Source organism: Scyliorhinus torazame, chromosome 27, assembly GCF_047496885.1.
Source record: "Scyliorhinus torazame isolate Kashiwa2021f chromosome 27, sScyTor2.1, whole genome shotgun sequence".
Classification (NCBI taxonomy): Eukaryota; Metazoa; Chordata; class Chondrichthyes; order Carcharhiniformes; family Scyliorhinidae; genus Scyliorhinus; species Scyliorhinus torazame.
Genome location: NC_092733.1, coordinates 36,590,759 through 36,614,338, shown reverse-complemented (window position 1 = coordinate 36,614,338; position 23,580 = coordinate 36,590,759). Strand labels below are relative to the sequence as shown.

At 51.1% G+C, this 23,580-nt stretch overlaps 2 protein-coding genes across 2 annotated transcripts in view; one reads left to right on the top strand and one right to left on the bottom strand.

Moving 5' to 3' along the window:
* Positions 1-23,580, top strand: part of LOC140403402 (uncharacterized) — a 960,939-nt gene that overhangs the window by 293,467 nt on the left and 643,892 nt on the right. The gene's annotated exons all lie outside the window — the stretch shown is intronic.
* Positions 1-23,580, bottom strand: part of LOC140403208 (patatin-like phospholipase domain-containing protein 6) — a 198,380-nt gene that overhangs the window by 64,706 nt on the left and 110,094 nt on the right. The window contains exons 21-26 of the mRNA XM_072490961.1: positions 21,092-21,167; positions 13,797-13,943; positions 11,568-11,631; positions 9,753-9,921; positions 8,836-9,018; positions 6,832-6,950 (exon numbers count right to left, since the gene is read on the bottom strand). Of these exons, the coding sequence (XP_072347062.1) occupies positions 6,832-6,950; positions 8,836-9,018; positions 9,753-9,921; positions 11,568-11,631; positions 13,797-13,943; positions 21,092-21,167 (758 nt within the window). The remainder of the gene's footprint in view (positions 1-6,831; positions 6,951-8,835; positions 9,019-9,752; positions 9,922-11,567; positions 11,632-13,796; positions 13,944-21,091; positions 21,168-23,580) is intronic.

Sequence of the window (23,580 nt, the reverse complement as noted above, 5' to 3'; positions counted from 1 at the left end):
CGGTGAGAGGGGCTGGGAGGAAGCAGTCAATACAGGGATCCCCCGTGGTCGTTTCCCTTAGTAACAAGTATACCGCTTTGGATACTGTTGGGGGGGCGGGGGGGGCTACCAGGGGTAAGCCATGGGGTACAGGTCTCTGGCACAGAGTCTGTCCCTGTTGCTCAGAAGGGAAGGGGGTGAAGAGTAGAGCATTAGTCATTGGAGACTCCATAGTTAGGGGGATAGTTAGGAGATTCTGTGGGAACGAGAGAGACTCGCGGTTGGTGTGTTGCCTCCCAGGTGCCAGGGTCCGTGGTGTCTCGGATCGTGTTTTCGGGATCCTTAAGGGGGAGGGGGAGCAGCCCCAAGTCGTGGTCCAGATACGTACCAACGATGTAGGTAGGAAAAGGGATAGGGATGTAAGGCAGGAATTCAGGGAGCTAGGGTGGAAACTTAGATCTGGGACAGAGTTATTATCTCTGGGTTGTTACCCGTGCCACGTGATAGCGAGACAAGGAATAGGAGAGAGAGGAGTTGAACACGTGGCTACAGGGATGGTGCAGGAGGGAGGGTTTCAGATTTCTGGATAATTGGGGCTCATTCTGGGGTCGGTGGGACCTCGATTAATGGGATGGTCTACACCTGGACCAGAGGGGTACCAATATCCTGGGGGGAGAATTTGCTAATGCTCTTCGGGAGGGTTTAAACTAGTTCAGCAGGGGCTTGGGAGCCTGAATTGTAGCTCCAGTATACAGGAGGTTGAGAGTAGTGAGGTCATGAGTAAGGTTTTAAAGTTGCAGGAGTGTACCGGTAGGCAGGAAGGTGGTTTAAAGTGTGTCTTCTTCAATGCCAGGAGCATCCGGAATAAGGTGGGTGAACTTGCGGCATGGGTTGGTACCCGGGATTTCGATGTTGTGGCCACTTCGGAGACATGGACAGAGCAGGGACAGGAATGGTTGTTGCAGGTGCCGGGGTTTAGATATTTCAGTAAGCTCAGGGAAGGTGGTAAAAGAGGGGGAGGGGTGGCATTGTTAGTCAAGGACAGTATTACGATGGCAGAATTGACGTTTGATGAGGACTCGTCTACTGAGGTAGTATGGGCTGAGGTTAGAAACAGGAAAGGTCACCCTGTTCGGGGTTTTCCGTAGGCCTCTGAAAAGTTCCAGATATATAGAGGAAAGGATTGCAAAGATGATTCTGGATAGGAGCGAAAGCAACAGGGTAGTTGTTATGGGGGACTTTAACTTTCCAAATATTGACTGGAAACGCTATAGTTAGAGCACTTTAGATGGGTCTGTTTTTGTCTAATGTGTGCAGGAGGGTTTCCTGACACAGTATGTAGATAGGCCAACGAGAGGCGAGGCCATATTGGATTTGGTACTGGGTAATGAACCAGGACAGGTGTTAGATTTGGAGCTAGGTGAGCACTTTGGTGATAGTGACCACAATTCGATTAGGTTTACTTTAGTGATAGAAAGGGATAGGTATATACCGCAGGGCAAGAGTTATATCTGGGGGAAAGGCAATTATGATGCGATGAGGCAAGACTTAGGATGCATCGGATGGAGAGGAAAGCTGCAGGGGATGGGCACAATGGAAATGTGGAGCTTGTTCAATGAACAGCTATTGCGCATCCTTGATAAGTATGTACTTGTCAGGCAGGAAGTGGTCAAGCAAGGGAACCGTGGTTTACTAAAGCAGTCGAAACACTTGTCAAGAGGAAGGAGGAGGCTTATGTAAAGATGAGACATGAAGGTTCAGTTAGGGTGCTCGAGAGTTACAAGTTAGCTAGGAAGGACCTAAGGAGAGAGCTAAGAAGAGCCAGGAGGGGACATGAGAAGTCTTTGGCAGGTAGGATCAAGGATAACCCTAAAGCTTTCTATAGATATGACAGGAATAAAAGAATGACTAGGGTAAGAGTAAGACCAGTCAAGGACAGTAGTGGGAAGTTGTGCGTGGAGTCCGAGGAGATAGGAGAGGTGCTAAATGAATATTTTTCATCAGTATTCACACAGGAAAAAGACAATGTTCTCGAGGAGAATACTGAGATTCAGGCTACTAGACTAGAAGGGCTTGAGGTTCATAAGGAGGAGGTTTTAGAAATTCCGGAAAGTGTGAAAATAGATAAGTCCCCTGGGCCGGATGGGATTTATCCTAGGATTCTCTGGGAAGCTAGGGAGGAGATTGCTGAGCTTTGGCTTTAATCTATAAGTCATCTTTGTCTACAGGAATAGTGCCAGAAGACTGGAGGAGAGCAAATGTTGTCCCCTTGTTCAAGAAGGGGAGTAGAGACAACCCCGGTAACTATAGACCAGTGAGCCTTACTTCTGTTGTGGGCAAAATCTTCAAAAGGTTTATAAGAGATAGGGCTGTTTAGCACAGGGCTAAATTGCTGGCTTTGAAAGCAGACCAAGGCAGGCCAGCAGCACGGTTCAATTCCCGTAACAGCCTCCCCTAACAGGCGCCGGAATGTGGCGACTAGGGGCTTCTCACAGTAACTTTGTAAATTTGAAGCCTACTTGTGACAATAAGCGATTTATTTCATTTATTTCATGTATAATCATCGGGAAAGGAATAATTTGATTAGAGATAGTCAACACGGTTTTGTGAAGGGTAGGTCGTGCATCACAAACCTCATTGAGTTCTTTGAGAAGGTGACCAAACAGGTGGATGAGGGTAAAGCAGTTGATGTGGTGTATATGGATTTCAGTAAAGCGTTTGATATGGTTTCCCATGGTAGGATCCTGCAGAAAATACGGAGACATGGGATTCAGGGTGATTTAGCAGTTTGGATCAGAAATTGGCTAGCTGGAAGACAAAGGGTGGTGGTTGATGGGAAATGTTCAGACTGGAGTCCAGTTACTAGTGGTGTACCACAAGGATGTGTTTTGGGGCCACTGCTGTGTGTCATTTTTATAAATGACCTGGAGGATGGCGTAGAAGGATGGGTGAGTAAATTTGCAGATGACACTAAAGTCGGTGGAGTTGTGGACAATGCGGAAGGATGTTACAAGTTACAGAGGGACATAGATAAGCTGCAGCGCTGGGCTGAGAGGTGGCAAATGGAGTTTATCATCATTGATTATCATAGAATTTTCAGTGCAGAAGGAGGCCATTCGGCCCATCGAGTCTGCACCGGCTCTTGGAAAGAGCACCCTACCGCAAGGTCAACACCTCCACCCTATCCCCATAACCCAGTAACCCCACCCAACACTAAGGTTTAATGCAGAAAAATGTGAGGTGATTCATTTTGGAAGGAATAACAGGAAGACAGAGTACTGGGCTAATGGTAAGATTCTTGGCAGTGTGGATGAGCAGAGAGATCTCGGTGTTTGTACATAGATCCCTGAAAGTTGCCACCCAGGTTGAGAGGGTTGTTAAGAGGGCGTATGGTGTGTTAGCTTTTATTGGTAGAGGGATTGAGTTTCGGAGCCATGAAGTCATGTTGCAGCTGTACAAAACTCTGGTGCGGCCACATCTGGAGTATTGAGAGCAATTCTGGTCGCCGCATTATAGGAAGGATGTGGAAGCATTGGAAAGGGTGCAGAGGAGATTTACCAGAATGAAATGAAAAATGAAATGAATGTTGCCTGGTATGGAGGGAAGATCTTATGAGGAAAGGCTGAGGGACTTGAGGCTGTTTTCGTTAGAGAGAAGAAGGTTAAGAGGTGACTTAATTGAGGCATACAAGATGATCAGAGGATTAGATAGGGTGGACAGTGAGAGCCTTTTTCCTCAGATGGTGATGTCTAGCACGAGGGGACATAACATTAAATTGAGGGAGATAGATATAGGACAGATGTCAGAGGTAGGTTCTTTACTCAGAGAGTAGTAAGGGCGTGGAATGCCCTGCCTGCAACAGTAGTGGACTCGCCAACACTAAGGGCATTAAATGGTCATTGGATAGACATATGGATGATAAGGGAATCGTGTAGATGGGCTTTATGTGGTTTCACAGGTCAGCGCAACATCGAGGGCCGAAGGGCTTGTACTGGATATCCTGGATATTTCCGTCTTGCTGCATTTGGACACGGACTGCTTCATTATCTGAGGAGTCACGAATGGTGCTGAACATTGTGCAGTCATCCGCAAACATCCCCACTTCTGACCTTATGATCGAAGGGAGGCCAATGATGAAGTAGCTGACGATGGTTGGGCCTAGGACACTACCTTGAGGAATTCCTGCAGTGATGTCCTGGAGCTGAGATGATTGACCTCCAACCATCTCCCTTTGTGCCAGGTATGGCTCCAACCAGCAGAGTTCTCCCCCGATTCCATTTACTCCAGTTTTGCTTGGGCTCCCCAATGCTGTATTCGATCAGATGCTGCCTTGATGTGAAGGGCAGTCACTCTCACCTCATGTTAAGTTGTCAAACTAGTGTGCTGTGAACTATCATTTTACTGCAAAGATGAAAGGTAGCTGGCATCAAGGATAACTAATTAACATTTTTACTTAGAGACAAAGCTAATGTGGTAGAGGAAGCCATTTTGAGATCAGGTTTCCTATAAACCAGAGAATATCACATACAATAGTTGCAGTTTTGTTTTGCGTGGTCTGGAGTTAACTGAGAAGTATAAAGCAAGAGAGAGAATGAGCCAGGCCTTCACCGTAATCAGACAAAATGCTGATCATAGAATTTACAGTGCAGAAGGAGGCCATTCGGCCCATCAAGTCTGCACCGGCTCTTGGAAAGAGCACCCTACCCAAGGTCAACACCTCCACCCTATTCCCACAACCCAGTAACCCCACCCAACACCAAGGGCAATTTTGGACACGAAGGGCAATTTATCACGGCCAATCCACCTAACCTGCACATCTTTGGACTGAGAGAGGAAACCGGAGCACTCGGAGGAAACCCACGCACACACGGGGAGGATGTGCGCTCTGCACAGGCGGTGACCCAAGCCGGGAATCGAACCTGGGACCCTGGAGCTGTGAAGCAATTGTGCTATCCACAATGCTACCGTGCTGCCCGATGATGTTGCTCACCGTGTAGAATGTGGATGGAAACCTCAGATTGAAGACTGTGTTTAAAGGAGGCTGGAAGATTTGCCTAGCTTGAAGCTGCAGGAGGAAGGCTACAGTGTAAGCCTCGCAGAGATAAATAATTCTGGGGTTCGAGGTTACCTGGCTGGGAAAGTAAAAGGGAAACAACTCACTGGAAACAGTTTGATGAATTGTTTTGATTGCGATCTACTTTTGATAGGAACTGCAATTTCATGGCCTGTGCATTGTGAGATTAGTGAAAATTTACTTCAAATTTGAGAAAGAAAATTTAGAAGAAAAGAGTGTTTAGTAATGTGTGTTTTTATTAAATAAAAATTTGATACAGTAAAAGTTTTAAAATGTGAAGTCTGGATGTGGTATTCTTTCAGTGGTTAACTGGAAGTTTGAATTTCTCATGAAAAGTTCTTTCTCAACGGAAATCATAACAGTCAGATACCAACTTGCACCAGATTTCTCAACCCCAGCCTGACTCAATGGTAGCATTATTGCCCGAGTCAGCAGGCTGTGGTATTCAGCCCCACCCCATCAAGCTGACCTTCACAAGCTCCACAGCAACATTACTACACCGACGTCACAGAGGTGCAACGAGAGCTGTTCGGTCTGATCCAATCCTTCTAATGCATGGATTCCGAGTTAGAGTTCAGATCCATTACACATCTAAGATCAGAGAGATAATTCTTCTTGGTACTCATTGATAGTTTTGATTTGAGTACGTGTTCCAAATTTTACAAAGAACAAAGAAAAGTACAGCACAGGAACAGGTCCTTTGGCCCTCCAAGCCCGTGCCGACCATGTTGCCCGACTAAACTACAATCTTCGGGTAGTGGAAGCAGGGACGATAGGGACATTTAAGGGGCATCTTGACAAATATATGAATAGGATGGGGATAGAAGGATACGGACCCAGGAAGTGTAGAAGATTGTAGTTTAGTCGGGCAGTATGGTCGGCACGGGCTTGGAGGGCCGAAGGGCCTGTTCCTGTGCTGTACATTTCTTTGTTCTTTGTTGTTCTACACTTCCTGGGTCCGTATCCCTCTATTCCCATCCTATTCATGTATTTGTCAAGATGCCCCTTAAACGTCACTATCGTCCCTGCTTCCACCACCTCCTCCGGTAGCGAGTTCCAGGCACCCACTACCCTCTGTGTAAAAAACTTGCCTCGTACATCTACTCTAAACCTTGCCCCTCTCACCTTAAACCTATGCCCCCTAGTAATTGACCCCTCTACCCTGGGGAAAAGCCTCTGACTATCCACTCTGTCTATGCCCCTCATAATTTTGTAGACCTCTATCAGGTCGCCCCTCAACCTCCGTCGTTCCAGTGAGAACAAACCGAGTTTATTCAACCGCTCCTCAGAGCTAATGCCCTCCATACCAGGCAACATTCTGGTAAATCTCTTCTGCACCCTCTCTAAAGCCTCCACATCCTTCTGGTAGTGTGGCGACCAGAATTGAACACTATACTCCAAGTGTGGCCTAACTAAGGTTCTCTACAGCTGCAACATGACTTGCCAATTCTTATACTCAATGCCCCGGCCAATGAAGGCAAGCATGCCGTATGCCTTCTTGACTACCTTCTCCACCTGTGTTACCCCTTTCAGTGACCTGTGGACCTGTACACCTAGATCTCTCTGACTGTCAACCATTTTTCAACCATCATTAGAACTGGTTGAAAAATGCGCAGAGTCGATAAGGTGAGCCTGAGTGGGTGGTACACAAACTCAACACTTCGAGAAATACGCTGACTGGGGAGAGTGGGGTGTTGTATGAAGGTGTTGTGCAGCCATCTCCAATTGCTGCCTCTAACTGTTAACAATGCCTCTAACGGTAATTTTACTCTCATTACCTGGCTCCTCCTCCTCCTAAGACCAGAGCAATCGTATTCCCGGTGAGGATTCGGGCCAGTCGGGAGAAGTCGCTGTGTCGATCGGCTGTTTTCAGAAATAGTTTTTCATACAACTCCCTCTGAAATAGGAATGATGATTACTACTTTTCCACTTCACCCCCCAAATCTCCTTTCTCCCACCTCCGTAACATTAGTCCCCCACCATCGCCGAATCCCTGAATCTGTTTTCTTCCAGCAAGCCACACACAATGAGTTAGTCATTCCCGTTCCTCTGCCTCTTCCTTCCGGAGCTCCCGCTGACACCAAGTCCTGTCCTGCAGTCCCGCTGTCGCCCAAACCCTGTCCTGCGATCCCATTGCCACCCAATTGCTGTCCTGCGCTCCCATTGCCACCCAATTGCTGACCTGCGCTTCCTTTGCCACCCAAGCCCTGTCCTGTGCTCCCATTGCCACTCAAGCCATGCCCTGCGCTCCCATTGCCATCCAAGCCCTGTCCTGCGCTCAAATTGCCGCCCAAGCCCTGTCCTGTGCTCCCATTGCTGCCCAAGACCTGCCCTGCGCTGACATTACCGCCCAATTGCTGTCCTGCGCTCCCATTGCCGTCCAAGCACTGTCCTGCGCTCCCGCTGTCGCGCACGTTCTGTCCTGCACCCCCGCTGTCACCCGCGCCCCGTCCTGCACTCCCGCTGTTGCACAAGTCCTGTCCTGCGCTCCCGCTGTTACACAAGCCCTGTCCTGCGCTCCAGTTGTTGCACAAGCCCTGTCCTGCGCTCCCGCTGTTGCACAAGCCCTGTCCAGCACTCCCATTGCCATCCAAGCCCCGTACTGCACTCACATTGCTATCCAAGCCCTGTCCTGTGCTCCCATTGCTGCCCAAGACCTGTCCTGCGCTGACATTGCCGCCCAATTGCTGTCCTGCGCTCCCATTGCCGTCCAAGCACTGTCCTGCGCTCCCGCACACGTTCTGTCCTGCACCTCCGCTGTCACCCGCGCCCCGTCCTGCACTCCCGCTGTTGCACAAGCCCTGTCCTGCGCTCCCGCTGTTGCACAAGCCCTGTCCTGCGCCCCGCTGTTGCACAAGCCCTGTCCTGCACTCCTGTTTTTGCACAAGCCCTGTCCTGCGCCCCGCTGTTGCACAAGCCCTGTCCTGCGCTCCTGTTTTTGCACATGCCCTGTCCTGCGCTCCCGCTGTTGCACAAGCCCTGTCCTGCGCTCCTGCTGTTGCATATGCCCTGTCCTGCGCTCCCGCTGTTTCATATGCCCTGTCCTGCGCTCCCGCTGTTGCACAAGCCCTGTCCTGTGCCCCTCTGTTGCACAAGCCCTGTCCTGCGCTCCCGCTGTTGCACAAGCCCTGTCCTGCGCTCCCGCTGTCGCACAAGCCCTGTCCTGTGCTCCCGTGTCGCACAAGCCCTGTCCTGAGCTCCCGGTGTTGCACAAGCCCTGTCCTGCGCTCCTTCTGATGCACAAGCCCTGTCCTGCGCTCCCGCTGTTGCACAAGCCCTGTCCTGCGCTCCCGCTGTTGCACAAGCCCTGTCCTGCGCTCCCGCTGTTGCACAAGCCCTGTCCTGCGCTCCCGCTGTTGCACAAGCCCTGTCCTGCGCACCTGCTGATGCACAAGCCCTGTCCTGCGCTCCCGCTGTTGCACAAGCCCTGTCCTGAGCTCCCGCTGTTGCACAAGCCCTGTCCTGCGCTCCTGCTGATGCACAAGCCCTGTCCTGAGCTCCCGCTGTTACACAAGCCCTGTCCTGCGCCCCGCTGTTGCACAAGCCCTGTCCTGCGCTCCTGCCGATGCACAAGCCCTGTCCTGCGCTCCTGCTGATGCACAAGCCCTGTCCTGAGCTCCCGGTGTTGCACAAGCCCTGTCCTGTGCTCCCGCTGTTGGACAAGCCCTGTCCTGCGCTCTCTCTGTTGCACAAGCCCTGTCCTGCGCCCCCGCTGTCGCACAAGCCCTGTCCTGCGCCCCCACTGTCCGCCCTGTCCTGCGCTCCTGCCGTCGCCCGATTACCAGTTTCTGGAGGCTCCGACGCGAGAAGATCCTGCGAGGACACTTGATGTGAAAGTGACCGGAACACCAGCTCCTCATGTTCAGCCATTCCACAGTCCGGGACGGGCCGGGCCCATCCTCCTTGTGCAAAAGGATGAGCTGCTTCAGTGCTCGGACCGCCGTGTTCTCCAACATCTGCTCCAGCTGCAGAGAAACAGAAACCGCCAGCACAGGTGAGGAGAGCCTTCAACGCGGTGGAGTGTGACGCTCCACTTGCTGTCTAATTTAACTTCGCAATAGAAAATCAAACCAAAATCCTTTCAAGACCAAATGGGAAAAATTTCAAAGTGCTAACTGCACATTTCTAAATTAACCGTTCAACCATCTGTGTCCTGGGCTCCCGAGAACCAGAGAATTCCTACAGTGTACACCCCTATTGGGTCTGCAACCTAACCAAAAGAGCACCCTACCTATGCCCACTCCCCTGCCTATCCCGTATCTCACCTAACCTTTGGACGCAAAGGGCAATTTAGCACGGTCAATCCACCTAACCTGCACATCTTTGGAGAGTGGGAGGAAACCGGAGCACCCGGAGGAAACCCACGCAGACACGGGGAGAACGTGCAGACTCCGGACAGTCAGTCGCCCGAGGCCGGGAATCGAACCCGGGCCCCTGGCGCCGTGAGGCAGCAGTGCTAAGCACTGTGCCACCTTGCCGCCCCAAGTACTTGGGACAATCTCTTTTCTGCACTTCTGGACATTTCCCTTCCCACATCTGTCCCCCCCGTTATCACAGCTTCGGTTTCGCCAATCTGCTGGCACCGGCTGCACGGCTCGAGCAAGCTCTCCCAGGCGTCTCCTCCGGGGGGGGGGGGGGTTACAGGGAACGACCAACAGTTCGCCGATTAAATAAAAGCCTCGCCAGCTTCCAACGCTACCTCTCCCAAGCTGGGCTCCTGGTCTCCCAGTCCGACTATCAGGATGCAGTCGGCCTGTCGAATGCAGCGTTGGGTCCAGGGCGTCATGCCGTAGTCAGTCTGGTACAACACAATTCGATGGATATCCTCCTGCTGGGCCAGCCAACCGGAGAGGCGGTATTCGTGGATGCTGCGCGACAGGAGAGAAAACAAAAAGGCAATGGTCGCCCACAATGTAGTTTGGAAATAGCACCTCCTACGGTACGCAGTGAATGGAGAGACACTGACTTCTGAGAACATAGTGCAGAAGGAGGCAATTCGTCCCATCGAGTCTGCACCGACCCACTTAAGCCCTCACTTCCACCTTATCCCTGTAACCCAATAACCCTCCTAGTCTTTTTAGTCGCTAAGGGCAATTTATCACGGGCAATCCACCTGACCTGCGCGTCTTTGGGCTGTGGGAGGAAACCGGAGCACCCGGAGGAAACCCACGCAGACACGGGGCGAACGTGCAGACGCCGCACAGACAGTGACCCAGCGGGGAATCGAACCTGGGACCCTGGCGCTGTGAAGCCACAGCGCTAACCGCTGTGCTACCATGCTGCCCTCGGTACTCAAGTTGGAATCACCAACAGAACCAAAAAGGGTTCTACCCCCTAGAAGGAACCTTCTCTAATCTTAACTGATCATTCAGCCAAATGATCCTCATTCACACATAAAGATAGAAGTCGAAAAACAATGTGAGGTAATGCATTTTGGAAGGCCTAATGCAGGTAGGGAATAAACAGTGAATGGTAGAACCCTCAAGAGTATTGAAAGTCAGAGAGATCTAGGAGTACAGGTCCACAGGTCACTGAAAGGGGCAACACAGGTGGAGAAGGTAGTCAAGAAGGCATACGGCATGCTTGCCTTCATTGGCCGGGGCATTGAGTATAAGAATTGGCAAGTCATGTTGCAGCTGTATAGAACCTTAGTTAGGCCACACTTGGAGTATAGTGTTCAATTCTGGTCGCCACACTACCAGAAGGATGTGGAGGCTTTAGAGAGGGTGCAGAAGAGATTTACCAGAATGTTGCCTGGTATGGAGGGCATTAGCTGAGGAGCGGTTGAATAAACTCGGTTTGTTCTCATTGGAACGACAGAGGCTGAGGGGCGACCTGATAGAGGTCTACAAAATTATGAGGGGCATAGACAGAGTGGATAGTCAGAGGCTTTTCCCCAGGGTAGAGGGGTCAATTACTAGGGGGCATAGGTTTAAGGTGCGAGGGGCAAGATTTAGAGTGGCTGTACGAGGCAAGTGTTTTTTACACGGAGGGTAGTGGGTGCCTGGAACTCGCTGCCGGAGGAGGTGGTGGAAGCAGGGACGATAGTGACATTTAAGGGGCATCTTGACAAATACATGAGTAGGATGGGAATAGAGGGATACGGACCCAGGGAGTGTCGAAGATTTTAGTTTAGTCGGGCAACATGGACGGCACGGGCTTGGAGGGCCGAAGGGCCTGTTCCTGTGCTGTACATTTCTTTGTTCTTTGTTCTCAGGAGAAAACCCACTCGAGGAGACGCGCAGCCCGTCCCAACTTCACCGAGACGGAAGATCTTGAAGAATGACACTTAGGATTCAGTTGGGCCGCATTTCACCACATTATGGATTAAGTTATATCGGGAAAAATTGGTTAACAACAGCCGAATAAATTAATTACTCTGTTCAACCATCTGTACCTAAAAATCAGACATCATCAAGTATGAACTAAAGCCCAATCTCTGGCAGTGGTCGGGGTATTCTTGTACAGTATTAGACTACCTCACACAACATAAATCCTGAAACAGCACTCTTACCTGTCTAGAGCTGATGCTCCCAGGCGTTGTCGAATAATATCGCTGGTCATCAGCAAGGTGGGGCCTGTTAAGTTACAGAGACAGCAGTGCAGAGTCATTGTCAATGCGCACCTTAACCCTTTGGGTCAAAGCAATTAGCCGGAAGGACAGTTTGTCAACGGATGGTAGAGAATTACCTCCTGGAGTTCAAATATTTCCCCATCACCAATCCCCCCCCACCCTTGCACGGCTGAATCCCGATTCCTAATGCGTTCAACTGCCGCGCAAATGTTGTCCCACCCCTGCCCCCTCCCCACCCCAGTGACGCCTGACCAAAGGGCAGTGGGTGAAGACAGATTGGATACAGCTGCGACGCCTCATGCAGTCCAATAGCCCGCTGGCACTGAACCCTCAACGGGCCACCAGTCATGACCCGATGGAAGTACAAAAAGGAAACTAAGCACCGAGGAAATGGCCTCCCCAGGCAGGAAGCAACAGAGGAGGGAGGCGGAAAACAGAACATAAAGAACAGGAACATTGGGAAAAATGCCTTGGTTTAACATTTCATCGGGATGCTGATGGACAAAACTAATGCGGAAAGTCTTGAGTCAGAGGACGTTTGATGGCTTGTTCAAGAATTGGAGCCCAATAGGGGGAAGGTTATCGCTGGGGTTTTTAATCCCAACATTAAAGTGGCTTTGTGCATTAGAATTCAGTTGGAGTTGATTATGAAGAAATGACCACGCTTTTACTGCTCTCCACTTGCTGTCTGTATCTCACGGGTTGGTTTATTTGCGAGTGGGTGCGTTACAGCCCCTCGTTCTCACCGTGCAAGCTACAAAGCCCCCAATGCGCAACAAGCAACCATCTCCCTGGCATCTGGTGCTCGAGCTGCTCCTGAGCCAGTGAGCAAGATCATTCCTCGACGGGACCTTCTCGCTCACACTCCGCACAACCGTTCACTTTAGCGGGCAGGCACGAAAAGCCTTTGGGTGCCCAGGGAACGAGCACCGTGCCACCCTGAAGGCACCCGTATCAAAGATTCCCTTGTAAGAATCTAGAGCATTTTTAGTGAAACCTGAACTGCTCATTTGGTTAATTCATGGCCTCCAAGGGGGAGATGGTGGCACAGTGGTAATGTCACTGGATAGTAACCCAGAGGGCCTTGGCTAATACTCTGGGGACACGGGTTCAAATCCCACCACTGCATTGTCGGATTTAAATTCAAGTAATAAATCTGGAATTGAAAGCTAGTCTCACTAATGATGACCGTGAAACCATTGCCGCTTGACGTAAAAACCCATCTGGTTCACTAATGTCCTTGAGGGAAGGAAATCTGCCATCCTTACCCGGTCTGGCCTACATGTGACTCCAGGCCCACGGCAATGTGGTTAACTCTTTTTCTTTTAAATTTAGAGTACCCAATTATTTTTTTCCAATTAAGGGGCAATATAGCGTGGCCAATCCACCTACCCTCCACATAAGAACATAAGGACTAGGAGCAGGAGTAGGTCATCTGGCCCCTCGAGCCTGCTCCACCATTCAATGAGATCGTGGCTGATCTTCTGTGGACTCAGCTCCACTTTCCGGCCCGAACACCATAATCCTTAATCCCTTTATTCTTCAAAAAACTATCTATCTTTATCCTAAAAACATTTAATGAAGGAGCCTCTACTGCTTCACTGGGCAAGGAATTCCATAGATTCACAACCCTTTGGGTGAAGAAGTTCCTCCTAAGCTCAGTCCTAAATCTACTTCCCCTTATTTTGAGGCTATGCCCCCTAGTTCTGCTTTCACCCGCCAGTGGAAACAACCTGCCCCATCTTTGGGTTGTGGGGGCGAAACCCACGCGGACACGGGGAGAATGTGCAAACTCCACACGGACAGTGGCCCAGAGCCGGGATCGAACCCTGGGACCTCGGCGCCAAGAGACAGCAGTGCTAACCACTGCGCCTCCGTGCTGCCTTTATGTGGTTAATTCTTAACTGCCCCCTCTGAAGCGGTCCAGCGAGCCCCTCGGTTCCAGGGCAATTAGGGACGGGCAACAATGGTGAGCCCACATTCCGTGAATGAGTAATCTTGAACGAGCTTTCCACAAAGGGCATTTTTTTTATTGCTGATGTACTGTGGTGTCAATAGGAATTCCAGAGATCAATGCCCAGATTAAACCCAACGCCTTTTCGAGTGACAAATGCTGATACCTCACAGGCCAGGTAACCTGCTCTGACAGTGTATTGAGCTCCCACTAACCGATAGCATTGAGTGCATGCGTCAGTTCCATGGTGAAGGCAGCAATCGGCACCTCGTGACAGACGGGAAGCACCGCCACGGTGGAAAGGTTACTGGTCGGGTTGGTTACGTCGGCACTGCTCGCTGTTGACAGTCCAATACCAGTGCCTGAAAAGAATGGAGACACGAAAACAAGCCCGGTTATGTCCCCGCCACGTTAAATCAATACAGATGCTGAACTAAACCTGGCACCGTGGGGGGCGGCTAAACCACAGCAACTGCAGCCGTTCAAGATGGCACCCTCTCTCAGGCAACCAGGGATGGGCAATAAATGCTGGCCTAACCAGTGACGCCCACAAAAGGGGCTGGTTTAGCACAGTGGGCTAAACAGCTGGCTTGTAATGCAGAACAAGTCAGCAGCGCGGGTTCAATTCCCGTACCGGCCTCCCCGAACAGGTGCCGGAATGTGGCGACTAGGGGTTTTTCGCAGTAACTTCGGTTGAAGCCTGCTTGTGACAATAAGCGCTTATTTGCTGGGTTTAGCACAGGGCTAAATCGCTGGCTTTGAAAGCAGACCAAGGCAGGCCAGCAGCACGGTTCAATTCCCGTACCAGCCTCCCCGAACAGGCGCCGGAATGTGGCGACTAGGGGCTTTTCACAGTAACTTCATTTGAAGCCTACTTGCGACAATCAGCGATTTTCATTTCATTTCATTATTATGATGATTATCCCATGAGTTTACTTTTTAAAAAGCGCATGTGGTGGGATCTCAGCCCAGTCAGGATGTGCCGTGGTGGCAGGCCATCATCCATCCATACCCACACCACCACCCACCACCCTGGCTGCTAACTCTTCACAACTACAATGAAACCTCCATCCGGTTACACGCCTTTTGTACTCCTAAAAATTATTGGAGTTACAATTCACCCCCCACCATCAGGGGAAAGCAGCAACAGCCAAATTTGTTACACCAAGGTCGGTTCAGCTCCAGAGGGCTGGAGTAGAAAGTGTAGGCACGCAATATTTACAGGGAATTCAATTGGAAAGGAACTAGATCGATGTTTCTGTGGCCGCAATCGAGGCTCCAGGATGGTATGTTACCACCCTGGGGCTGAGGCAAGGGTGTCTCGCAGCGGTTACAGCACATTTTGGAGGGGGGAGGGCGAACAGCCAGTGGTCCTGGTGCACGTTGGCACAACAACATAGGTTTAAAAAAAGGGATGAGGTCCTAAAAGCAGAATATCGGGAGTTAGGAAGAAAGGTAGCTCCAGGGCCCCGGGTTCAATTCCGGCCTCAGGTGACTTTGTGTGTGGGCTTTGTGCAAAGCTTTACGGGTTAGGTTGGATTGGCCGTGCTAAATTGCCCCCTAGTGTCCAGAAGGGGTTACGGGGATAGGGTGGCGGTGTGGGCTTAAGTAAGAAGCTCTTTCCAAGGGCCGGTGCAGACTCGATGGGCCAAATGGCCTCCTTCTGCACTGTAAATTCTACGATGCGCCCTGCCTGGGCGAGATCCAGATCGCGACGTCTCACGAGATGTTTCGAGCGTCGCAAATCTCTCAGCCAGACAAATGTAGGTCCCAGAGTCAGAAACAGGGGAATTTATAATGGGGAACAAACAAACGGCGGACCAACTAAACACAGACTTTGGTTCTGTCTTCACAAAGGACAAAGATAACTTACCAGAACTGTTGGGGCACGCAGGGTTTGGCGAGAGGGAGAAGGTGATCAGTAATAGTAGAGAAATGGTGTTGGGGGAAACTGATGGAATTGAAAGCCTATAAAACCCCCAGGGCCTGATAATCTACACGCAGAGAAACAGTGGATGCATTGGTGATCATCTCCCAAGTTTCTACAGCCTCTGGAACAATTCCTGTAAGCCCACTATTTAAAAAGGGAGGTGGAAGGCAATTCTACACCAGTAAGCGTAACGTCGGTCGTGGGCAAAATTCTAAACTCCATTCTCAAAGATTCTATTGCAGAGCATTTGGGATAGAATGGCAGGGTCAGACAGTCAGCATAGATTCACGAAGGGGAAATCGTGCTCGACAGGTCGACTGGAATTATTCAAGGATGTAACTAGTGGAGTGGAGGAGGAGCCAGTAGATGTGGTTTATTTGGACCTTCAGAAGGCTTTTGACAAAGTCCCACATAAGAGATTAGCGTGTAAAATTAAAGCGCATGGGATTAGGGGCAATGTATCGAGATGGATGGAAAGCTGGTTGGCAGACAGGAAACAAAGAGTAGGAGTAAACAAGTATTTTTCCAAATGTGACTAGTGGGGTACCGCAGGGATCGGTACTGGGACCCCAGCTACTCACAATATATATCAATGATTTAGATGAGGGAACTAAATGTAATATCTCCAAATTTGCAGGTGATACAAAGTTGGGTTGGAGGGTGAGCTGTGAGGAGGATGCAGAGATGCTTCAGCGGGATTTGGACAGGCTGAGTGAGTGGCCGAATGATTGGCAGATGCAGCATAATTTGGATAAATGCGAGGTTATCCACTGTGGTAGCAAAAACGCGAATGGAGTCTATTATCTGAATGGCCATAAATTAGGAGAGGGGAATGTGCAACAAGACCTGGGTGTCCTTGTGCACCATTCGCTGAAGGTAAGCATGCAGGTGCAGCAGGTGGTAAAGAAGGCTAATGATATGTTGTCCTTCATTGCGAGAGGATTAGAGTACAGGAGCAGGAATGTCTTGCTGCAATGATACAGGGCCTTGGTGAGGCCGCACCTGAAATACTGTTTGCGGAGGAAGGATGTTCTTGCTATAGAGGAAGTGCAGCAAAGGTTTACCAGGAAGATTTCTGGGATGGCGCGGCAGAAGGAAGATGAGAGACTGAATCGGTAAGGATTGTATTCGCTGGAGTTCAGAAAAAGGAGGTGGGGGGGGCGGGGGGGATCTCATAGAAACCTATAAAATTCGAACAGGACGAGACAGGGTAGATGTTCCCGATGGTGGGGGTGTCCAGAATCAGGGGTCACAGTCTGAGGATACAGGGTAGACCATTGAGGACAGAGATAAGAGCATCGACCCAGAGAGGTCGGCCTGTGGAATTCGCTACCACAGTAAGTAGTTGAGGCCAGAACATTGAATGTTTTCTAAGATGCAGGTAAGTATAGCACTTAGGGGGAAGGAGATCAACAGATATGGGGGAGGGGGGGGGGGGGGGGAAAGCGGGATCAGGCTATTGAGTTGGATGATCAGCCATGACCATAATGGGCAGCACGGTAGCACAGTGGTTAGCGCAGTTGCTTCACAGCTCCAGGGTCCCAGGTTCGATTCCCAGCTGAGTCACTGTCTGTGCGGAATCTGCACATCCTCCCCGTGTGCGTGGGTTTCCTCCGGGTGCTCCGGTTTCCTCCCACAGTCCAAAGATGTGCGGGTTAGGTGGATTGGCCATGCTAAATTGCCCTTAGTGTCCCAAAAAATGTTAAGTGGGGGTTACTGGGGTAGGGTAGATACGTTGGCTTGAGTAGGGTGCTCTTTGTAAGGGACGGTGCAGACTCGATGGGCTGAATGGCCTCCTTCTGCACTGTAAATTCTATGATAAGATCTATCATTTTTAAAAACATTTGGAGTACCCAATTAATTTTTTCCAATTAAGGGGCAATTTAGCGTGGCCAATCCACCTACCCTGCACATCTTTGGGTTGTGGGGGCGAAACCCACGCAAACACGGGGAGAATGTGCAAACTCCACACGGACAGTGACCCAGAGCCGGGATCGAACCTGGGACCTCGGCGCCATGAGGCACAGGGCTAACCCACTGCGCCACCGTGCTGCCCAATGATAAATTCTATAATGAATGGCGGAGCAGGCTCGAAGGGACGAATGGCCCCCTCCTGTGCTTTATCTCTTAGTTAGATCAGAGAACCCTTGGTCCGAAAACAAACAGAAAAATGTACTGTAGTAAAATACGAGCGAGCATTTTGGGTGCTGTAGGTCCGATTCTAGTCAGTACAACAGGAAGGCAAGGACAAAAACTGCCCCCTGCTCAGGCAGGGCTGTGCAGAAGACGTCAAAATCTAAAAACTGATCATCTACCTACAGAGCTGTCCCAAGTGGGGATGGAGATGCATTCACGGGATGTGGGCGTCGCTGGCAAGGCCAGCATTTATTGCCCATGCATAATTGCCCCATGAGGTGGTGGTGGTGAGCCACCTTCCTGAACCGCTGCAGCCCATGTGGTGTAGGTACACCCACAGTGCTGTTAGGGAGGGAGTTCCAGGATTTTGACCCAGCGACAGTGAAGGCACGGCCGATATATTTCCAAGTCAGGATAGTGAGTGACTCGGAGGGGAACTTGCAACTGGTGGCCTGGTGCTGTTGCGACCACAGCTGGCGCTATCGCTGTACAAACCAGATCTCAGAGTGACATCCATCTCGTCAGATCGCAATGCTGTTCTTGTATTGTGGAAACGAAAGAGACACGGTTACCGCATGCAAAAGCTCAGCGTCTCCAGTGACTGCTTCAAAAATCTGAAGCCCTAAAATATTTATCCAGAGGAAAGATAAAACCTTAACATGCAAGATAAAAGATACACAGCAGGAAAAATCTTACAAAACAACCCCAAGAATGTTTTACACAAAACCACAATTGGTGCGAGACCGCACCTGCAGTCTTGTGCACAGTTACAAGGTGCAAGATGATAACACCTAAAAAATTTTATTCCTTAGGTAACACAGACAATTTGACTCCTGCAATAACAATAATAATCTTTATTCATGTCACAAGTAGACATTAACACTGCAATGAAGTTACTGTGAAAAGCCCCTCGTCTCCCACACTCCGGCACCTGTTCGGGTACACAGAGGGAGAATTCAGAATGTCCAATTCACCTAACAGCGCGTCTTTCGGGACTTGTGGGAGGAAACCGGAGCACCCGGAGGAAACCCACGCAGACACGGGGAGAACGTGCAGACTCCGCACAGTCACCCAAGCTGGGAATCAAAGCCGGGTTCCTGGCGCCGTGAAGCAGCAGTGCGAACCCACCTACGGCGCTGAGGACCCGGGCTCGAATCCCGGTTCCCGGTCGCTCTCCATGTGGAGTTTGCGCATTTTCCCCGGGTCTGCGTGGGTTTCACCCCCACAACCCAAAAGATGTGCTGGTTCGGTGGATTGGCCACGCTAAATTGCCCCTTAATTGGAAAAGAAAAATAATTGGGTCCTCTAAATTTATTAAAGAAAAACACTGCTAACCACTGGGCTACTGGGCCACCCTCTCCTTTGATTAACACAGACCCAGCTTTACTCTTACCGAGAGAATACACACATAAACACAGATATTCACAAATATACACAGATCAGTGTTCTCGGGCATGTGCTGCCCTGGTCCTTCTCGGTGGTGGAGGTCATGGGTTTGGAAGGATGTTACTACACCCACTGGTGGAATCACTACAGTCCCCTGTGGCACTCCCAAAGAATAAAGGGATTAAGGGTTATGGTATTCGGGCCGGAAAGTGGAGCCCAGTCCAAAAAAGATCAGGCATGATCTCATTGAATGGCGGAGAAGGCTCGAGGGACCAGATGGCCGACTCCTGCTCCTAGTTCTTATGTTCTCTGCTCCATGCAAATGACATTATTATTTCATGTAAACTGTAGCATCATTTGCTCTCAATTGGCTCGATGCCAATCTACGTTCAGCTTCAGCAAGCTGAGGGTTGCAGCTTCAGACACACTTCCAGTGGGGCAGAGAGATGGTGACGTGCCGAAACATCAGACAGCAAAAAGCACAAAGACTGCTGTCGTGTGAGAGTACCTTTAAGAAATGGGTGTTTATAAATGGGTGTGTATATAAATATCTGTAGTGAGAGTAGCTTTAAGAAATGGGAGTTTACGACTGCAGTGATGTCAGAGAGTGGGTGGAGCTGGGCTGTCGGTCACCTTTTTACTTTCGTTTTAGACTGTTTGCTGCAGGGTGTGTTTTAGTTTCCTTTTCAGTGTTGGAGCTGAAGCGAGACAGAGCAGGTGTACTGTTGTTCTCTCTGCCATCAAAAGACTATCTCTTGATCATTTGGTGAATTCAGAATTATAAATGTTCTCAGTAGTGACTTTAACCTGATGTGCTTCTGGTAAAAGGTGTTTCTTCTGTCTTCTGGATGTTGTTTGGGAAGTTATTAAGGATTACTTAGTGTTGTATTCTTTGGGGGTTGTATTTGAATTGATGGTTGCTAAGATGTTCACTGTATGTTTCAAAAAGGTTAACTTGCGTTCATAGAATAAACATTGTTTTGCTTTAAAAATTACTTTTCCATTTCTGCTGTACCACACCTGTAGAGTGGGCCGGGTGCTCCCCATACCACAATATAGTAAAAGTTGTGGGTCAGGTGAACTCCAAGATACATTTTGGGGTTCTCTAAACCCTGGCCCATAACACTGCCCACCTCGGACCAGACATACGGTTCTGGACGTACATGCACCAGTGGATTGGTGCCAGCTTCTCGTTCGGGTTCGGGCTGACAAGCTGCACAGTTCTCGGGCGGGATTCTCCCCTACCCGGCGGGGCGGGGGGTTCCGGCGTAATGGAGTGGCGGGAACCACTCCGGCGTCGGGCCGCCCCAAAGGTGCGGAAGTCTCCGCACCTTTAGGGGCCAAAAGGGGCTAGGCCCGCGCCGGAGTGGTTTCCGCTCCGCCGGCTGGTGGGAAAGGCCTTTGGCGCCACGCCAGCCAGCGCTGTAAGGTCTTCGCCGGGCGACGCATGCGCGGGAGAGTCAGCGTTGCTGACGTCATCCCCGCGCGTGCGCAGGGGAGGGGGGTCTCTTCCGCCTCCGCCATAGTGAAGACCATGGCGGAGGCGGAAGAAAAAGAGTGCCCCCCCGGCACAGGCCCGCCCGCAGATCGGTGGGCCCCGATCGTGGGCCAGGCCACTGTGGGGGAACCCCCCAGGGCCAGATCGCCCCACCCCCCCCCCCCAGGACCCCGGAGCCCGCTCGCGCCGCCTTGTCCCGCCGTTCAAAAGGTGGTTTAATCCACGCCAGCGGGAGAGGGTTGACAGCGGCGGGACTTCGGTCCATCGCGGGCCGGAGAATCGCCGGGGGTTGGCCCGCCAACCGGCGCGCCGCGATTCCCACCCCCGCCGAATCTCTGGTGGCGGATAATTCGGGACACGGCGGGGGTGGGATTCACTCCAGTCCCCGGCGATTCTCCGACCCAGTGGGGGGGTGGGGGGGGGGGGGGGGGGGCGGAGAATCGCGCCCAACATGTTTCAAGGAGGTAGCCGAGATGGGAAAACAGGCAAAGGAAACCAAGGGACGTCCACCAGTGTTTAAAGTTCAAAATAATTCAGAGTGCCGTGGCTGATGGTCCTACCTGGAAACGTCCCGTGGACCTGCTGCAGGTTACCCAGTATCTTCTGACCCAGTAGGTGAATCAATCGAGTAACCACCTAACAATTGGGAATAGTTCAAGCATTAGGCATGTCCAGAATTCTGGAAACCTGTGTTTCCCAGGCTTGCTCTATGGAACAGGTTGTGTGGGATCCACGTTACTCCCCATCCACGTTACATAGCAACAGCATCTTCAGTAATGGTTATCAAAACCTGCTCTGAGGCACCAACCCCCCCCCCATTTCACCCATCTTTTGCCCCCGCCTCTTCAACCTGCTATCTCTCAGTGACATCCACTGAACACACTGGGTTAGGCTTCTGCCACTTGAACACCTCCCTTGACCATCCCATGGACTAAGTGCAACACGCAGTCCTGAATGAGGTGACCTATTTAACACTCCATATCGTACCTCTCAAGTTTCATCTTCCATCTCCGTTCTCAGCCTCGTGACTTTGCTGCCTTGTCTCGTCTACTCCAACATTCACCTTGGTAACCTCCCAGCCTTTACAAACTCCAAATCCTGCTGCCTGTCCGCTCCACATGAAGCCCGTCACCCCTGTCCCTCACTGATCTACCTGCCCTACCCACTCCAGTCCAATACCTTACATTTTAACCTCATCTTTAAATCCCTCCATAGCTTTGCTCTGCCTCCATCTCTGCAAGCCCTTTCAGGGGGCTACATTCCCTACACTACATTCCTGACGCTAGGGCAGGTGACCACCAGTGTTTTTAAGGAGCAGCTTAGAGGGGTAAAGAGGCAGAGAGAGATAGGGAGGAAGATCCACAGTTTAGGGTGCAAACGTGATACAGTCACCAAATGCTGTGGTTCAAAGGTGGGGTGAAGGAAGATAGGGATTCAAGGACAACCAGAATTGAAACAACGTAGTGACTTTGAAGGATTGCACTTATAGTTGGAGGAGGTTGCAGAAATAGGGAGGACTGAGGCCATGCAAATAAAAGGGGGAATTTTAAATTTGAGGCATGGGTGCACTTGCAGCCAATACAAGCCAGCGAGAATTGGGGTGGTGGTGGAATGGACGTGCCGATATGCATCCACTTGGCTGCGGTAGTTGATTCCCAAACTAGACATACGGGGGCGGCAAAGTGGTCAGCACTGCTGCCTCACGGCGCCAGGGTTCCGGGTTCGATTCCGGCCTCGGGTGACTGTCTGTGTGCAGTTTACACGTTCTCCCCGTGTCTACGTGTTTCCTCCGGGTGCTCCGGTTTCCTCCCACAGTTCAAAGATGTGCAGGTGAGGTGGACTGGCCGTGCTAAAGTGCCCCTCAAGTGTCCAAAATGGTTGGGTGGGATAACGGGGATTGGGTGATTCTTTCGGAGGGTCAGTGCAGTCTCGATGCCAAACTGCCCCTTAGTGCCAAAAAGGTTAGGTGGGATAACGGGGATTGGGTGATTCTTTCGGAGGGTCAGTGCAGTCTCGATGCCAAACTGCCCCTTAGTGCCAAAAAGGTTAGGTGGAGCTACGGGGATGGGAGGATGGAGGTGTGAGCTTCAGTAGGGTGCTTGTTCCAGGCTCCGGTGCAAATCCACCCAGGTCCACTCCCCCGCCCTAACCCCGTAACCCCACCCAAGCTGCACATCCCTGGACACGACGGGCAATTTAGCATGGCCATTCCGCCTAACCTGCACATCTTTGGAGGAAACCGGAGCACCCGGAGGAAACCCACGGGGATAAAGCGCAAACTCCGCACAGAGTGACCCGAGGCCGGGATTGAACCTGGGGTCCCGTTAATACCTTTAGTGTCTAGAAATCTAAAATATATTCAGGACTTGGCCTCCGCAGCTTCTGTGGTACAGAATTTCACGTTTCTGCTTTTTGCCCTGAGCTCACCTCTTACCTGGAGCGCAGGTTTTGCATTTGGGGCACGATCTAATGGAAAAAAAAAAGTCTTTCTGGGCGGGATTAGAGGCGTCATTTCCAGCTTTCCCCCGCGTCTTGACGAGAACGTCCCGTCGAGGCCCCATCCAGTCGCATTTCCTGAACCGAGGAGCTCCGCTCGCCAGTGCAGGAAGAGATCAATGACACCCCGATCTCTCAACCCCCCCACCCCCACCACACGGACCCACCTCATGCCCCAAACCACTTCTTGGGGGAGAATCCTCGAGCTCTCCCCCGCACCCCACCCCACAGAGGCAAGGCACCCTGGGGCCTGGTCCCTGGCCTGGTACAAATGCCAGGGCAGTGCTCAGGTGCCACCCTGCCCAGATACCAATCACTCAGGGCCCTCTGATCTGGGAGAGCCTCCTCAAGGGCTGTGCCACCTGATCGCTGTTTGTGAGGACCAGTGCTAAACGGCGGCCGGCTGGGGACTCTTCAGCGAGGCCGGTAGATCCTGGTGCTCTGGTTCAATCCCCTTAGAGTAAATTTAGAGTACCCAATTCATTTTTTCTAATTAAGGGGCAATTTAGCGTGGCCAATCCACCTAGCCGGCACATCTTTGGATTGTGGGGGC